At 44.9% G+C, this 16,356-nt stretch overlaps 1 protein-coding gene across 13 annotated transcripts in view; it reads left to right on the forward strand.

Moving 5' to 3' along the window:
- Nucleotides 1-16,356, forward strand: part of LOC126921813 (zinc finger protein 608-like) — a 33,185-nt gene that overhangs the window by 7,748 nt on the left and 9,081 nt on the right. For 9 of the 13 annotated variants that reach the window (XM_050733678.1, XM_050733681.1, XM_050733685.1 and 6 more), the window contains 2 exons: nucleotides 10,156-13,817; nucleotides 16,213-16,336. In XM_050733678.1, the coding sequence (XP_050589635.1) occupies nucleotides 11,118-13,817; nucleotides 16,213-16,336 (2,824 nt within the window). In that variant the 5' untranslated portion in view covers nucleotides 10,156-11,117. Of the gene's footprint in view, nucleotides 1-140; nucleotides 254-3,499; nucleotides 3,654-7,804; nucleotides 8,091-10,155; nucleotides 13,818-16,212; nucleotides 16,337-16,356 lie in introns of those variants that run through there. The other 4 variants (XM_050733686.1, XM_050733684.1, XM_050733683.1 and 1 more) reach the window with 4 other exon arrangements.

Raw genomic sequence — 16,356 nt, forward strand, 5'->3', positions numbered from 1 at the left:
ATTCACCACTTGCTGATGCGTGATGTGTCGCATTGTGTCGTATCGCTTCGTCTCGTCTCGTCTTGTCTCGTCTCGTCCCGTGTCGTTCCGTTTCGTCCCGTTTCGTCTCATCGCATCTCGTCTTGTTTCGTCTCGCCTCGTCTCATGTCGTATGGTATAGTGGCGTGGCATAGCGCGTGTGCGTACTCGCGTGTATACTTACTTTCGAGTGTGTGCAACTTGCGTGGAGTTGTTGCAAGCCAGAGCAAAGCCGGTACGCGACATATACATACATACATACATACATACATACATACATACATATATACATGCGTGTTACACGCACGTACGCACGTTCTTCAATTTCGAATCGCAGCAGTAGCATTTCTTTAGTTTGTCTTCTTCAGAATCGGTATCGTGTTGAATTGGATTCGTGGCTTATTTGTACACGCATAATGTACATTCTGACTACTTTCGATCGTTTTCGGCGTTTTTGATATGGTTAGGTGTAAAGTAATGTTTCGCGCAATACTATTATCACAAAGCACACGGTGTCATGCAACGATGCGACACGGTGGCTTACGATCGATTACGATCATAATGGATGCGGCCTCGTCTTTGCGTCTTTAATTCGAGAGTTTACTAGGTCGTCTTTACAAGTGGCTCAATTGGTTTTCGAAATTTCACACTCATTTTACAAATCCATTTTCTATTTAAACACAATTTAATTAACAGAAGATCCTATGTTTCAACGGATCCTATCCCCTGTATATCAATGTAAAAAATGAAATTTGATCTCAAAATTCGCATATAAAATACAAAGAAAGAGAATAAATTTGTCTTTGATCAACTTTTCGTTACGCAGAGATAGGACATAGGTAAATAAACGGAAGCAAACAAAAAGTTTCTATATTCCGTAAATAGATGTCCTATTGTATCTTTCTAACAAACTTTCGAATAAACACTGTTAGGTCTGTGATTATTTTCTTTTGGCTGAGTAATTTAGGTATTAGTGTAAGCTGCTTGATACGTAAACACAAGTTAAAAGATAAACAATGACCTTGTTTTGTTTTACGTAATAATACGACGAATTTAACGTATATCTTTGTTGCGATATCAAAAACTTAGACATTCATTTTATGAAAGCGAGACGAGTTTATTCGAAACGATAGTTTTTGTTAAGATTGATCGTTGAGATGGATCGATACGATAACGTACCGTCATAGCGATGTTTTTCATACAAATACCGATCACGGTTCATCCAAGAGCTATCTGTCCCCCATTACACACCGTTTCACTGTTTTATTTTTCGAAGAGTCGTTGAGCTAGCGATTAGAAAGGATGTCGTTGAATTCTACCGCGTGCCACTATATTCTATCTTCTATGATTGTATATGTGCAATATAATACTATATAAAGTATAATTAATCGGTGATCTTTAATGGATAAGTTGCCGTAGCAATTACATACTTCCATTTATCTCGTAACGGCTCTCGCTAACGGGTTCTTGCTAATGGCAACAGTGAGGTTTTCGAGTAAAACGACGTATGTAATTGCAATTCGTTCATTTGACCATCATGTGACAGTATAGAGGGGACAAAGGGAAGAAAAATACTGGGAGTTGAAAAGATTCTTGCAAAGACTACATAATTAGCAATTATCGTCGATAGACATCGTTGTTACAAACCTCGAAGCGTTGCTAATGAGCGAGTTAAATCATCGTTATGAAATAAAAAAATCAATGCTCGCAATCGTCCACGTGTCACTCGTGTTTTCACGGTTCATTCAATGTGTTTAATTACTCGTTTTAGTTTATTTTTAACTTGTTTATCCGATGCATTTTTTATGACAAACCTGCTCGTCAGTCGCATTTGCTTACTGGCGAATACAATATAGGTACATTTCTGAAACAAGGAGGTAGTGCATTTTATATTTGAATTTATAAATGGTTTTTAGAGTATGCATATTCTATTCGATAAGTTCGGAATGTTCTCCGATTAGCTATTATACGTAACACTGTGCTTTGCACCATTTAATTTTCTTTCTGTTTTTTCTATTTAATTACAACTACCGAATTTACAACAACATCGTGTCATCTGATATTTCGCTGGATATTTTCGTCATTCGATCTAGATTTATAATTTTCGCAGATAACGATAAAGACACTCTCCCTCTTTAGAAATAACAAAATATCGCGTTGCTTATAAACGATCGAGAAACAATGACAAGTATAAAGTTCATTTTAATTAGCGAGAAGTATGGTACATTGGTATAATCTTCGGTATTGATTAAATGGCTGACCTTAGACGACGGGTCATCAAACGGCCGTCGTGTTCTTAAAGATAACCTTTGTTTGAAAAAAAATCACTTTTTCTTAATATCGATATGTTATTGATAATTAAAGCGGTAAAAAGCGAAGTAGAATCGACGCTAAAGGCGGCCATAAGCAAACTTTTGATCAAAACTGTACTGGATGAACTACAGAACGACATCTGATATAGTATTGTCCCGATGTACAAATCATTCGATCGTTTAAACGCAACGGTATATTAAGAAGTTTACATTATGGGACAAGGTACATGTATTCTCACGTGTTTTCTTTTAGTTGATGCCTTTTTCATAAACTAAAAAGGCGTAATTGTACGAAGAAACGCGTGGGGTAAAGCGAATTACGGGCAATACTTTCCCAGGGTAGAATGTCGGGTCTACGGGCAAGCACAAAATGGCTGCCAGCAGGAACGATCGACCGTGCGTGCGTGCGAGCAAGCGAGTTAGGAGATGTTGTTTCTTCTCCTTTGCCCCCCTTTCCCATCCTCCGTTTCTTCCTACCTTTATATGTGTATACATATACAAAACGTGTGCGCTCGCACACACACACACGCGCGCGCGCGCACACATAGGGCTTGCATCTCTTCTCGTTTATGCTCGTTTACTACTACTCGTACATATCATCTCCTTGTTTTTCCCTTTAACCATGTAATATCTTTTTTCGTTCACAAGATATAGTACCATCCCCTGCGCTTCTTCTTTACCTTTGCTCTTTAGCTCTTTCTGGTATCTCCTTAGCTTCCCGATCGGGCTGTCCTTTCCTCTCATACGAATAACACGATAGCGCACATAGAAACGTGATTTTCTTGTTTGTGCAGTTTTACAGTCGAAGCTATTGGAACGGTATCGCGTTGTATACATTTCGTTCGATTCTTATGCGCAATAATTATGTACATACTTCGTCAGGTTGCCGTGTCGGATACGTCGAATAGATAAGAATTTGTCATCGGTGCTATTTTCAGTATTGTTTTGAAAGACGGTATATCGACGATACGGTCGTAGTCTCTTAGTTTTCCCCATTCTTGTTTTTCTTGTTCTACAAAATAGAGATATACGATTAAATGAATAATAACACGATAAAACAGAATAGATTGGAGTAAAACGGAAGGGTTGCAGGAAAGATTGATTGGAAAGATGGAAATAAAGGGAAATGGCAATATGTATCGTGAAACGGAAGTTGAGTCGCATAGTATGGCACGTGCATGTGTATGTCGATGGCAATGAAACTCGTATGGATATGTTAACGATGCCAGCACAGGGCTGCTTGTGGCTCTTACAACGTTCCACGATGACCACATATGTACTAATTACGAAGCGTAACCAGCAAAGTTACAGTATTCACGTCATGTATGTATATTAGCTACATGTATATTACATATAGGGATCACATATATCTCAGTTTTTTGGCAGTAGCGTATTTGTGTTTTCTATCGCGCTCGTGTCCTTCAAAGCTTTTTAACATTTATTTTACTTATTAATACGACAAGTCGATTCCTAATGCGCTTATAGTTTGTGAAGTATTTTCGTTCAATTTGTTCCAAGAAAGTTAAGTTTTGGAGCATAATATTTTATATCTATATTTTATTGTATTTATTTACTTCGTATATGTACGGAAATGAATCCCCAGTAGTGTACCGTAATAGTCAGTGTAAAGTATATAAAGAACGCCAGTTCAACAACAAGAAGTAGAAAGAAAAAGTAAGAAACAGCAGATGCAAAAGACATAAGAAGATAAGAGATGATGAGAAAAAAGGATGGAAGGAGAGACGTGTTTTGCAGGCATTACCTGCAAGATTCTGTAAATGCGAGATTTGGATGTATTGATAAAATCATAGAAAATGTCCAAAGCGTTGCCACATATGTTCGCGACATTGCATATACGGTTAACTGGATACAAGATGAAGAAATTTGAGCAATATCTATATGAAAGAAATGGTTGCGTTGATCATAGTGGTCTTATAGGTGCGTACAAGTTGATTAGTTTCAGGAGGATAACAGATGGTTCCATTAATAAGTCTAAAGAGGAAGAGACGGTCTGAAGCAACACTCACGAGTCACTTCAACTTTAGCTCATTATGTGCTTTATTACTCATACAGAAAATCTAAGAAAACTATGTTGAACGCATTAAATATAAGCTGCTGTTTGTGTTTAGCGCGGTGTAGCGACCAAATGACCGCAGAAAAACAAATTATTTTGAAAATAACTGTTCTGCCTTGTCAGCTCGTTGTCGCGCGTAACGCGAAACAAATTGTGAAAACGTTAAAATTTCAATATTGTTGGTACGATAAAGGTGCAGGTATTCGCTGGTTCTTTTCTTTTTTTTTTCTTTTTTTTTTTTTGCAGGAAAACATAGATACTGTAAATATGGCCAAACAGGACTAATCAACTAAGTGCTAACAGCGATCGTTTGAACGTACAGCGAAAGTTGCGCAGTTGTTAAATCAAACGGTTTGGTTTTTGTGGACGATCGAAAGAATAATTTCTTTTACCGTCTGCCCCAAATAACGCAAATTACCATCACGAACATCGATTAGCTCGTATCTCTTTTACGAATATTATTTTTATGGGTTTCGACTATTGCGACGACGTTTCGTTATCGGAGCGCTTAGAATATACGCAGATACGCGAGCGGTATACAAATATTACACGGAACGATTTTATTTATTGATGTAGACGAGAGGAAGTAATTGCTACGACGAAACGATCAAGGACAGCGAGGAATAACATTAACGCTTCGTATATAATGAATCAGTGGTTATAATCAAATAAGATAATTTCTAGAAAACATTCTGGTCTTTCCGTCGCGTTGATTAATAAATACGCATATCGGTATATCTCGTTGGTTATTTTATATGAAAGAAACGAGATTACTCTCGACAGTCTTCTAGCTTATTGGCATATAAAAACAAGACTGTATTAAAAGAGGTACATCGTGCAAATCGCATTTGATAAAAGCTTTTTACTTTAAACGATTATGATCAAAATTTCGGGACACGTTGTAAAAGTTTTTGTTATCATTGACTGCTGGCAAATTATTTTGTGTGAACTTGGCGATAGAAAATAAGTAATAAATTAAGAATCTTTCTCGAGAGGTAGAACGATCAAAGAACGATCGATTTAGCTTAATCGTCGATTGTAGCATATCTTTAGCGACGTGCAAGGAGAACGGAAAAGGAAAGAGGGAAGAAGAAAGCGATAAAAGATTGGCGTTTTTCCAAAGGATCCATCAGCAACGGTGCGGTATGGTCGATGATATTGGCGAGTTTTTGGAAACGAGCAAGTGACTGGTAGAGCGAAGCGATGGTAGCGTGATTCTTCGTCTTTGTCGTTTCTTCTTTATCTGTCCCTCTCGGTGCATTTCGTCTTACCTCGGCTCGCCCTGATTCACTGTAGCGTGGCAGACTTTCGGGCTAAAACATCACGTAGTCATCAGCCCTTCTCCTCGTGCAGTTCTTCGCCTGTTTCGTAGCTGTTTGCTTTCCTTGACTCGATAAACGTCAAACGCGTACGAGTCATATAGATTCCGTTGTCGAACTATTTTTCAGGCAATGCTATTGGACATTGGTACTAATATTTATTAGTCATAAATATTGCCTCTCCGCCCATGTGTAACAACGTTCATACTATACTTTTCTTTCAACTAACCCTTTTGTAGTTTTCGAACAAACTCGGACAACGAAGCGTTTAAAAATTGATACTGATCAAGGAAAGCCGTTTGTCTCGAATGTCCACAAGATTGACATTGGAAGTCGTCATTTTCCTTTACCGAGAAAATCCAGCTCTTCAAATATTAGATCTAGAGAGACGTCTATCGTTTTAACGCGTGTACAACGATATGGGACACACGTAATAAGTGCATCCTACAGAAACGTCAAACCGCTTTGTTCTACGTCATTGTTCTATGCCGTGTCTTCATTTTTCTTTTTTTTTTCTTTCCTTTTTCTCCCTGCTTGCCCGCCTATCTTTTCGCACTTTTTCGTTCTTCGTTATTCGTAACGATGGTTAGCTGTGAAATTGACCTTGCGAGACGGAAAATATAAAAGAAAATACACGTTTCGAATATATCGTCTTTATCGATTTAATTCATTTTACTCGACGCTGTGTTTGTTTATAAACTCGAAACTCGATAGTCCTACATCTGTAAAAAGAGTTTGATCAATATGTTGTAATAGATCAAGGTCTAATTTCGTGTTTGGTTACTTTTAGAATGTTTCACAAGACAAACATATTTTGTAGAAATCACATTTCTCATCATTGACAAATCACATACTTATGTAGTGGTTAACGTATAATGTCGCGGAACTGGTTTATTACGCAAGCGCAGTGATCTCTCTCTTTCAAAGTTCCCTTCTAACCGATTACAAGATGCCACTCAGGCGTGTTTGTCTCGCTCATTGTATATTCAAGTATACTGGGTGCTGCTACTGTTGTTGCTATTGTTGTTACGGTCATCGACTCGCTCCGTCGTAAAAAGATCGTCACGACCTTGTGTTTCCAAAATTTACATGGACGAACGAACACAGGAGCACTGGTTGCTGGTAGTATCGTTGCATAATTAAGAGTAGAGGAAAGAAACGTATTTACAATCTCTTTGACTTTTAATCTGCATTTTCAATGTCCAAGGATACAAAAAAGTAAATCACTTCTGTACGTATATCGCGACGTTTCTAGGAAATTATATGTACAGAAGAGCGTCCACCTCATCGATTTCAATGATCTTCAGATATGTTGTTAGTGGGATTTACTTTCGTTCGGCTTTACTTTCCGAGATATTCATAAAAATATCTTTTGCTATTTTTTATCCGAGCGTGGATCAGGCCTGAATTAGCTTTATACACGAATACGATGATATTATACGTGCATAGCTAAGCTAAGATGAATTCCTTTCTTATCTCCCTGTAGTTACAGATTGAAGCGCGAGACGCATGAACGCATCGTGGTACGAATACATCTATAATATTATTATGCATGTCCGTGCGTACAGCTAATCCAAATCTAATCCACGGCGTGATAAAAAGCGGCACAAACATTTTTACGAATACGTGGCAAACTAAAGCCGAGCGGCGGTTATAAGCATAGAAAAATGTAATTCAGAATGTTGATCTTAGTAACACATTTGAAAATCACTGTAGTCGGTAAGGTAGGCTTTCTTCTATATATAATTAAAAGTAGCCTGAAAGATGTTAAAGGCGCAGGAAAACGTAGAAGCGATGAATAGTGGGAAGGAAAAAGGAAGACGAGAAACCGGAGAATAAGCGTAAATATAGAATGCACGATAAGTATAGAAAATTCGATAAAATCGATCGGTCGACCAAGTATGACAGAAAACCTAATAGTAGTAATAATTTGTGACAAGTTATTGGAATAGTGGTATTATTGGATAGCTGCGGCGGCATTAGCGGTGGTGGTGGCAACAGCAGCGGTGGAGGTGGTGGTAGCGGCGGCGGCGGCGGCGGCGGCGGCAATGGTGGTAGCGATGCCTGTAGTGGCGTGCATAGAGGTGTACGATTGGGAAGGGGAAGCAGTCGATTCAGTGAGAGGCAGACGGTCAGAGCCGATGCAGTCAAAGGATACGTCGACGACGATGATCGTTCGACCGAAGTTGCCGTTGCCGTTGCTCTACTCGTCGAAGAATCGAATAGGAAAGTTATTAGGCGGTTTCGTGGCAAGTCGAAGTACGAAGAGAAAGGGATCCGGTGGAAATGGCTGTTGTCGTTGCCATTCCGACCACCAATTTCGTCGTCGGATGGTTTCCTTCGAACGGGAGACAGACGGGCCTGGTAGTAGTATTTACTTATCGTTTCGCCAAAGAGTGTTGTGACAAACGTATCATCTATCGACTATAATTACGAATGGTGGTAGCAATGCCGTTAGCATTTTTTAGAGACGGGGATAACAGTTTCGGAGGCTTTGTTTTCAATTCGATTTACCCGTACGTTATGGTACATGGTTTAGACGACAGCAGATTTAAGAAACGTGACGATCAGCTAACAAAACGATACGCGCGACGAGCAATTTAATAGATCGCCGTGCGCTGTCGTAATTGATCGTTCCAATTTGCTGCCAACGACCGTCGCGTTTCATATCGCGTTTTATGCCTTTACCTGGTAGATATCGCGAATCGTTATCTCGAATCGCGTAGCTTTATCGCGGAAACTTACCAGCGGATCATTGACCGACCAGATCAATGGAGTTGAACGAATTTCGCGACTTGATATTCGTTAGAACGAACATCTTAAAACGAGCAAATTAGCAGAAAAAGAGGAACGACATCGTTAAGGGATGATTTCATGCGACGAAACAATACGACGAATACACGAACGAAGATTTCTCATTCGCGAGATTACACGGTTCTTCGACTCGAGGTACGAGGAAACGTTCGTTGAAATCGTAAATAAACGAGTTCGTACGCTTTTTACGAGAAAGCGACACGCGCACGAGAATCCCATCGACTATGTTGCTCGTACTTGGTGAGAACCAACCCGCGATTCGTTCTGTCTGTTACAAGAATGGACGTCGTTGTCGTTGTCCGACGGCGGAGAAGAATCGCTGGTAGCGGTTCGATAGAGACGAGGCGATTGGGGAACGATCGAACTAGCAGGAACGAAAGGTCGTTCTGGTGGGTTCGTACTACTTATTGCTAGTTTGAGGGAAATGTGAGCGGTAAGGAGCGGAAGACCAGAGCGATCGAAACGGAAGTAACGAATGAACGACCAAGGAAACGCGTTCGTCGACGCTTCAACGCTCAAATTCGACGTTAGAGATCGTCGAGTAACGGCTTACTCGAGCGTTGCGAATGAGAACATTCGACGCACTATCGTGCTTCGTTTTCAACTTGAAAAACTTTGATCCCTTTTCTCTAGCGGTACCCGTGACATGCGTTTCTCATCGTCACAGTAGTTTTCCTGTCTAAAGTCATACAGTATCTATCCCATGAAAAATTTAACCGAACGTCTGTCAGATATATGGACGATGCGCGTATATGTACTTTGTAGATTTAGTTCGCCTGGCTGCGCGTCTCTCTATCATCGATCTCTCTAAATTATCAAAAAATACCGATTGCGTATCAGCGCGAATCGATTATCACGATCGATCTTTCACGTATCAGCGTCTGTTCGTCGTTGTCCTTCCGAGATTTTTCCGCTTCGCGATCACGATCCTTGTAGTTTCCGCGAACGGCGACTGATTGGCGTGGAAAAGGAGAAAGTAGAGGACGCGTAACGTGGGGAGAAGATAGGGGTTTGCAAATACCTCGGTGATTCTCATGCGGTTAATCGTCTCCAACATTGACCGAGAGAGACAGAGAGAGAGAGAAAGAGAGAGAGAGGGAAGCAAGGGGCCGAGGATGATGATTGGATCGGCGCCAAATGCCGCCGGTAAAATTAATCGTTCCCTGACACGAATTCCTCTCTAAGTGGGAATATCAATTTGCGGGCATGGAAGGACGATCGGAAGTACGGAACGCGCGCCGACGTCGTTGACAACGAGTCGATAAGAACCGTGGAAACGATGACGAGTAGGAAAGTTACTTTGCACGTCGCCTTCTTTCTCTTTTCCTTTCTCCAATCCATCTCCTTTCACTCATCCTATCGCGTTTCCGACGCGACACGCGTCGATTCGTATTGTCCGCGTTTTCATGAACTTTTACCGGTGTATCGACGCGAGAAGAACGGTCCGTCGAACACCGGTCAATTGGCGATTTCCCAAACGGTTCGTTCGCGAAGGATACGTTGAAAGAGAGCGATAAATAGACGCGCAGCGAGCGAGGAAATCGTGAAAGGAACGGATATATCTACGCACCGTGGCCAGTACACGCTTCAAAGAATCGTATTTGTTTTTTTATTACAGATCGAAATTTTGGCAAACGATGGAAGTACGATCACCGTTTTAGCGGCGAGTTGGAAAGAAAAATCACGGTCGGAATTCGCTCTTCGTAAAAGGATCAAAGGAAGATTTGTGCGGAGTGTCTAATTGAGCGGGATCGATTTTATAGAAAAATACCACGCGGAAACATAAAGGAGACGAGCGATCGTTCGACGCGACATGCGAGATAAAGGGACGTAAAAACACCGATAGACGACGACGACGACAACGACGAACATCGGACACCGGGATACGATACATCAAAGAACAGTGAAGAGCAATTCCTACCGGAACAACCCGTGTCTTTGAAACAACGGAGAAAGAGAAGAAAAATACGGAGGAGGAAGAAGAAGAAGAAGAGGAGGTGGTGGTGGTGGTGGTGGTGGCTGGAGAGAAGGGATCAACGATAAGGGAATACGGTGCACTGATAACGGGTCGAAGAAGGAGGGGAAGAAAAAGAGGAATCAAAGATAGAAGGTTCGGCCGAAGAAGGGGGGAAAAGGAAAGAAGGGGATAACGCAAGGAGAAAAAGAGAAGAAAGGTTGGGCCGCCTCCCATGACGAGATCGCGCGAATTGGTAAAAATCGGTAAACGAGGTATCGTAACAGTGTCATAGAGCGAACAAAAAAAGGAGGTAGAGAGGAAATTGCACCGGCCGCGAAGCTAGGGAATCAGAGAGAAAGAGAGAGCGTGAGAAATATAAGAGAGAAAGGGAGAACGGCGAAGAGATCGAGAGGCGGATATATCGAAAGAATCGGTAATATCGGTGTGTGGAGGGCAGCCGCGAGACGGTAAGTGATGTGTTCGATGAACGTGGCGCGTCTTGCGGGCGGTGGTCGGGGTAAAATTGACGCGTGTTGCGCGTGGTGCCATTGTTTGGAATCGGTGAGAACAGGCGGGCAGTTGGTGATCAGGCTGGCGGGCACCGGGGTAACGTTTCAAAGGGCATGGCGACCACGCCACTAGGCGGTCGCCTCCCTAACGTAAACCGCAAAGGACCATCTCCGTTCATCGGTGGTGGTGGTGGCAACAGCGTAAATTACGGCATCGGCAACGTCAACAATAACAACAACAACAACAGCGGCGCGAATAACGGCAATTACGTTATCAAAAACAGTCACCACGGTAACAACAACGGTGCCGGCAACAACAATAACAGTATCATCAAAAATAATAACAGCCGCAACAACAATAACAACAACAATATCAACAACAACGGCAGCCACTTTAATCATCGTAGCAACAGCCACGATAACGGTAGTGTCAACGGGTGTGGGTGCCACGTGGACAGCAGCCACGGGAAAAGCTGTTGTGCGATCGAGTGCGGAAACAACAACAACGGGCAGCACAACGGTGGCAACGGTGCTAACAGCATCGGCGGTGGCAAACACAACGGCGGACATATCGTTGGTGGCAACGTCGGAGGGGGAGGAGGAGGAGGAGGGGGAGGAGGAGGCGGAGGCGGTAGTGAACACTCGTCGAGAAAACGGGAACGCGGGCTAGCAGGAAGAGATCATCGGGAGCACCGACATCACCATCATCATCACCATCATCACCATCATCATCATCACCATCATCACCATCAAGGTCGAGAGAGATCGTCGTCGTCGTCGTCGTCGTCGTCATCGGGACAACAGCGCGAGTCTAAAGCAAGCACGGTGGCTGCAAACACCGATGAGCTGGATCCGGCCGCGACGAATGCGACCAATAACTTCGAATACGACGACAACGAATGGGACATCGGAATAGGAGATTTGATAATCGACCTTGATGCGGACATTGAGAAGACGAGGGACGAGAAATTGAGCTCAGGGACAGGCATGGCTTCTACGCCTGCCTCGGCAGCATCGGCATCGAATACCACGAATCATCATCATCATCATCATCATCATCAACTGCAAAGCACAGCGAACGGTTTAAGCTCGTCAAACTTGATCGTAGCTACGACAGCAAGTCCGAACGGTTGTGGTCAATCGTCAAACTCGTCGTCGTCGTCGTCGTCGTCTTCTTCTTCGACTTCTTCCGTCTCTTCTTCTTCGTCGTTATCTTCGTCATTATCGTCGTCGTCGTCGTCGTCATCCTCTTGTTTATCCTCATCGACCGTATCGTCGTCCGCCTTGTCGTCTGTGTCCGCGTCCTGCGTGTTAAACTCGACCGGACGATCGAACAGTCCCGCTAACGGGAACGCAAGTATCGTGAATAGCGTCGGTAGCAACGGTACCGGGAACGCGAACGGTTGCCCAACGATCGTCGCGGGCACCGCTTCAAAACAGAATAACGCCTTGGTGGTAGGTAGCGTTAACGTAGCGCACGGAAACTCTGGTAATCCGGGCAAAATGGCCGTTGAACACTCGGCCACCGTCGACAAAGGACTGAAAATGAAGATCAAACGTACGAAACCGGGTACGAAGAGCAGTGAGGCGAAACACGAGATCGTCAAGTCGAATGAAATAAATGGAACGATATCGTCGCAGGATAGTGGGAACGGAGGTGCCGGTACCCTGTCCTCGAGTGGTTCGTCGGTGTCCGATCGGTCGGGGGGCACGAGTTCCTCATCGTCGATCGGCTCGACTTCGATCGTCGTTCAGAACGCTCAAAACTCGGACTGCGCCGCGGGTGGAACCGGTGGGACCGGAACCGGTGCCGGCGGTAGTGGAGGTGTCGGTGTCGGTGGCAGTAGTGGTGGTGGTGGTGGTGGTGGTTGTAGCGGCGGTGGCGGTGCTGGTAGCGGCAACGGTACCGGTGTCGGTGGCGGTAGTGCCGGCGGCTGTGGCGTCGGTGTCGGCGGAACTGGTACCGTCACCGGGCCCGGATCCGGCGGCGGAGGTACCGGCGGTAGTGGAGGTGTCGGTGGTGGCAATAGTACCGGCGGTCAGTCATCGTCATCATCATCTTCGTCGTCGTCCTCGTCGTCGTCCTCGTCGTCTTCGTCGTCGTCGTCTTCGTCGAACAAATCGAAAACGAGTCATTCCGGAGGTTCCGCCGGTGGAACTGGAAGCGCATCTTCTTCGACCGCCGGATCAAAAAGAGGATCGAGCGGACATCGTCGAGACAAAGCACGGGACAAACACGAGAAGCCACAAACTAATCACACAGTCAATCAACAGAGCAAATCGGAAATGAACGGAACTGTAAGACTTGGAGGTGGTGGCGGCAGTGGCGGTGGCAGTGGCGGATCCAGCGGAGGCAGCGTTGGCGGCGGTAGCAGTGGCGGCGGTGGTGGCGGCGGCGGACAGGGTCAGACGTCGAACGGGCCGGGGCCGGGTCCGGGACCTGGACCAGGGTTGGGCGCCGGTGTCGTCGGGGTTGGAGCCGGTGCCGCGGCTGGCGCGGTCGCGCAATCTCAGGGACCGCCGGCAGCCGCGACCGCCCCTCAACAAAATCAGGGACCGCCGCCGAGTTCGCGGACGGGATTTTCGGTGTCCCAGGGGCCTGGTCAACCGACCAGTTCCGCTGCGGCGCCGTGCCCACCTCCGAGTCCGGCCAGCGCGACGGCCGCTGGTCCGGCTGCCAAACCCGAACAGACCAAACTCGCCACGGTACCCGGTACCGGACCTCCGATCACTACGACGCCCGACGACGCCATGGATACCGCGACCAGTCCTCCACCTCCGAAGAAACTGAAGACTTCCGCTTCCGAACCAAAGGTAACCCCCTTCGCGACAAATTCCTTGCGAGTGCTCAACGAGCACGCAAGTGCACCCGCGTGCACTTGCGCGCTTGTTCGTCCGATCTTTTCTCCTCTCCTCTCCTCTCTCTTTTTCTTTCTCTCTCTCTCTCTCTCTTTCTCTCTTTCCTACCCCTCTCTTTTATTCTCTTATCTCGAGTTTGATTCCCTTCGCGTTGTCCACTTTGTCCTCCGTCGACAGAAACATCGCAAACATTTTCAAACCTTCTCCAAACTTTCAGAGCTTTTCTCATCCTCTGACCCATGTTGCCCGCGCTGACAGTGGAGATCAGCAAGAGCGCGACGCTCATCGCGATTTCGTATCTCGGTTCGATGATTAGGGACTGTTCGATTGGGGAACGGAAACGGCTAGGGGTACGCAAAAGGGGTGAAATCAATACTCTGCGGTCTCCACCCCCGAGAGTACGCGAACGAATATATATTTATGTATATATGTATACAAAGAGAGAGGGGGGGAGGGACAAATACGAGTGACAACGAAACGACGCAATCCGTTCGTTCGAATTGCTTTTCTCGTTTCCGTTCTTCTAATGGCTTATCGATCGATTCGATTCTTTCTGTTCCAAAAACTGTCTCGCGATATCAACAACCTTGTTTTCCAATTGGAAGTCGATCTGTGATCGAAAACGTTGCGTAGAACTCTCCTCTCGGTTTAATCCGTGACGCTTAAACGTGCCCGAGTGGATCGGGAAAACGTAATCGTTGATTCGCGAGGAACGTGTTCTCGTTGTACGCGAAACTCGCCGTAACGTGCTGACAGATGGCGCGAAAGCCGTACGTGTGAATCAATATTACAGTATGCATCGATGTTTTGAGATGTAAGTACGTGTATGGTCGTATAGTAGAACGTCCGGTCAATCTAAACGGGTGTTAAACATTCGATCAATTGAGAGAAAGAGAGAGGGGAGCGAGAGATGTCAGAGGTAAAAAAACTCGAGCAGTGGTCCGGCCAAGATTGTCGAAACCGCGCTAACCAGAACACAGTAGTAGGAAGAACAGAGATCGTATTTTCGCGTTAAACGCAAACATCACCGTAGAATGTTGTTTTCCCGCCAGGAGAAAACCACGATCTTACTAAAGTGGTAACTTTTATAGCGCGAGCCAACGTTGCTAATATTTCCATACTTTGCCATTCGGTCGTCTCCATCGCGTCGAAAGTACCGATTGTAAAGCCTGAAAATTCCCTGTAGGTCGACTAGCTGTTCCAGCGGGAAAGTACACGCGGTATGCTTCCCTGTATCGTCTCATACTGCCAAGCAACGATCAGGCTGTTATGAAGCATATACCAGAGAAAACAATATACGCGTTAGTCGAGATAGAGTAGGTGGGTTAACGACCAGGGAGACGGTCAGATGAATGAACGGACGCATAGAACGGAGAGTAGAATGATGGGTACAGAAGAGAAAAAGAGAGAGAGTGTGTGTAAGTGTCATTGGATGGTCGTAAGGTTCGTCAAATGCGAATTCCTATCGGTCGTTACTTAACCAACGATCGAAAGACTCGATAGCATCTCTAGGTGTTCCTGATTTCTCCGTGTGGAAGATATTTGCCGTCGGTGTAGATGGCGCGTGATTGAAGGGAAGCCGATCGAGAGTAATCGATCGATCGAAGAAAGCGCAGCTCGCGTAAATTATTGTTATCGTAATGAACATAATGCGATACAAAATGCGTCGCGTGACAAGGCAACTCGGACGAGACACGGTTATCAGCTGGAGTACATGTATAAACAGACACGCGTCATACTTACGTCTCAGGAGCGGCGATTGCACGTATAGTCCAGCCGTGTATGCGGCAAACAGAGTAATTTGTGCTCGCACTCTGCGAAATCGTCCTCTGCTCTCTTCCGTTCTATTCTTTACTCCTCCCTCTCTCGTTAGTAAAAGTGAGATCGAAAAGAAGCAGAAATGACGGCCAAGGGGGGAAGGGGATAACGGGATGTACGTCCGAAGAAATTTCAATAGAATCAGGTTCAACCGGTCCCCTTGTGTCTATCGTAACAACTCATGGAACGGAATTCCGCTGTCTTCTTTGTTTTCTCTGTTTCTCTTTCTTCTCTGGCTCGAAGAAAGCATCTTCTGTGCTTTTTCCCGGAACGTTTGGAAACGAACGTCCGTTCGGGTAGAAACTAGTAACACTCGCAATGACATTTCCAACGATGTCTACGGTCGTTTACGATCATCGCGTTTCTAGATTCGTTCACGCGTCAAAGTAGTCGGCTATTAATTAAATCGAATTATAGAACAGCGGGTGGGTAGAGCGGGGACGGACTATAATTGTAAAACGTGTCAGCCACGAAATTTGCGTGTGACGAACGATCGATGTACCTACGAGTAAAGGAGGATGTTGCGTTGCAGGACATGTCCGATGTGTGTGTCGGTACCAGCGTGGGGACCATCACAGAGCCGGAATGTCTGGGACCTTGCGAGCCTGGGACGTCGGTGACTCTCGAAGGGATAGTTTGGCACGAAACGGAAGGAGGTAAATTTTTCGTTCGTTTC

The sequence above is a fragment of the Bombus affinis genome, chromosome 11 (genome assembly GCF_024516045.1).
Source record: "Bombus affinis isolate iyBomAffi1 chromosome 11, iyBomAffi1.2, whole genome shotgun sequence".
NCBI classification, from domain to species: Eukaryota; Metazoa; Arthropoda; class Insecta; order Hymenoptera; family Apidae; genus Bombus; species Bombus affinis.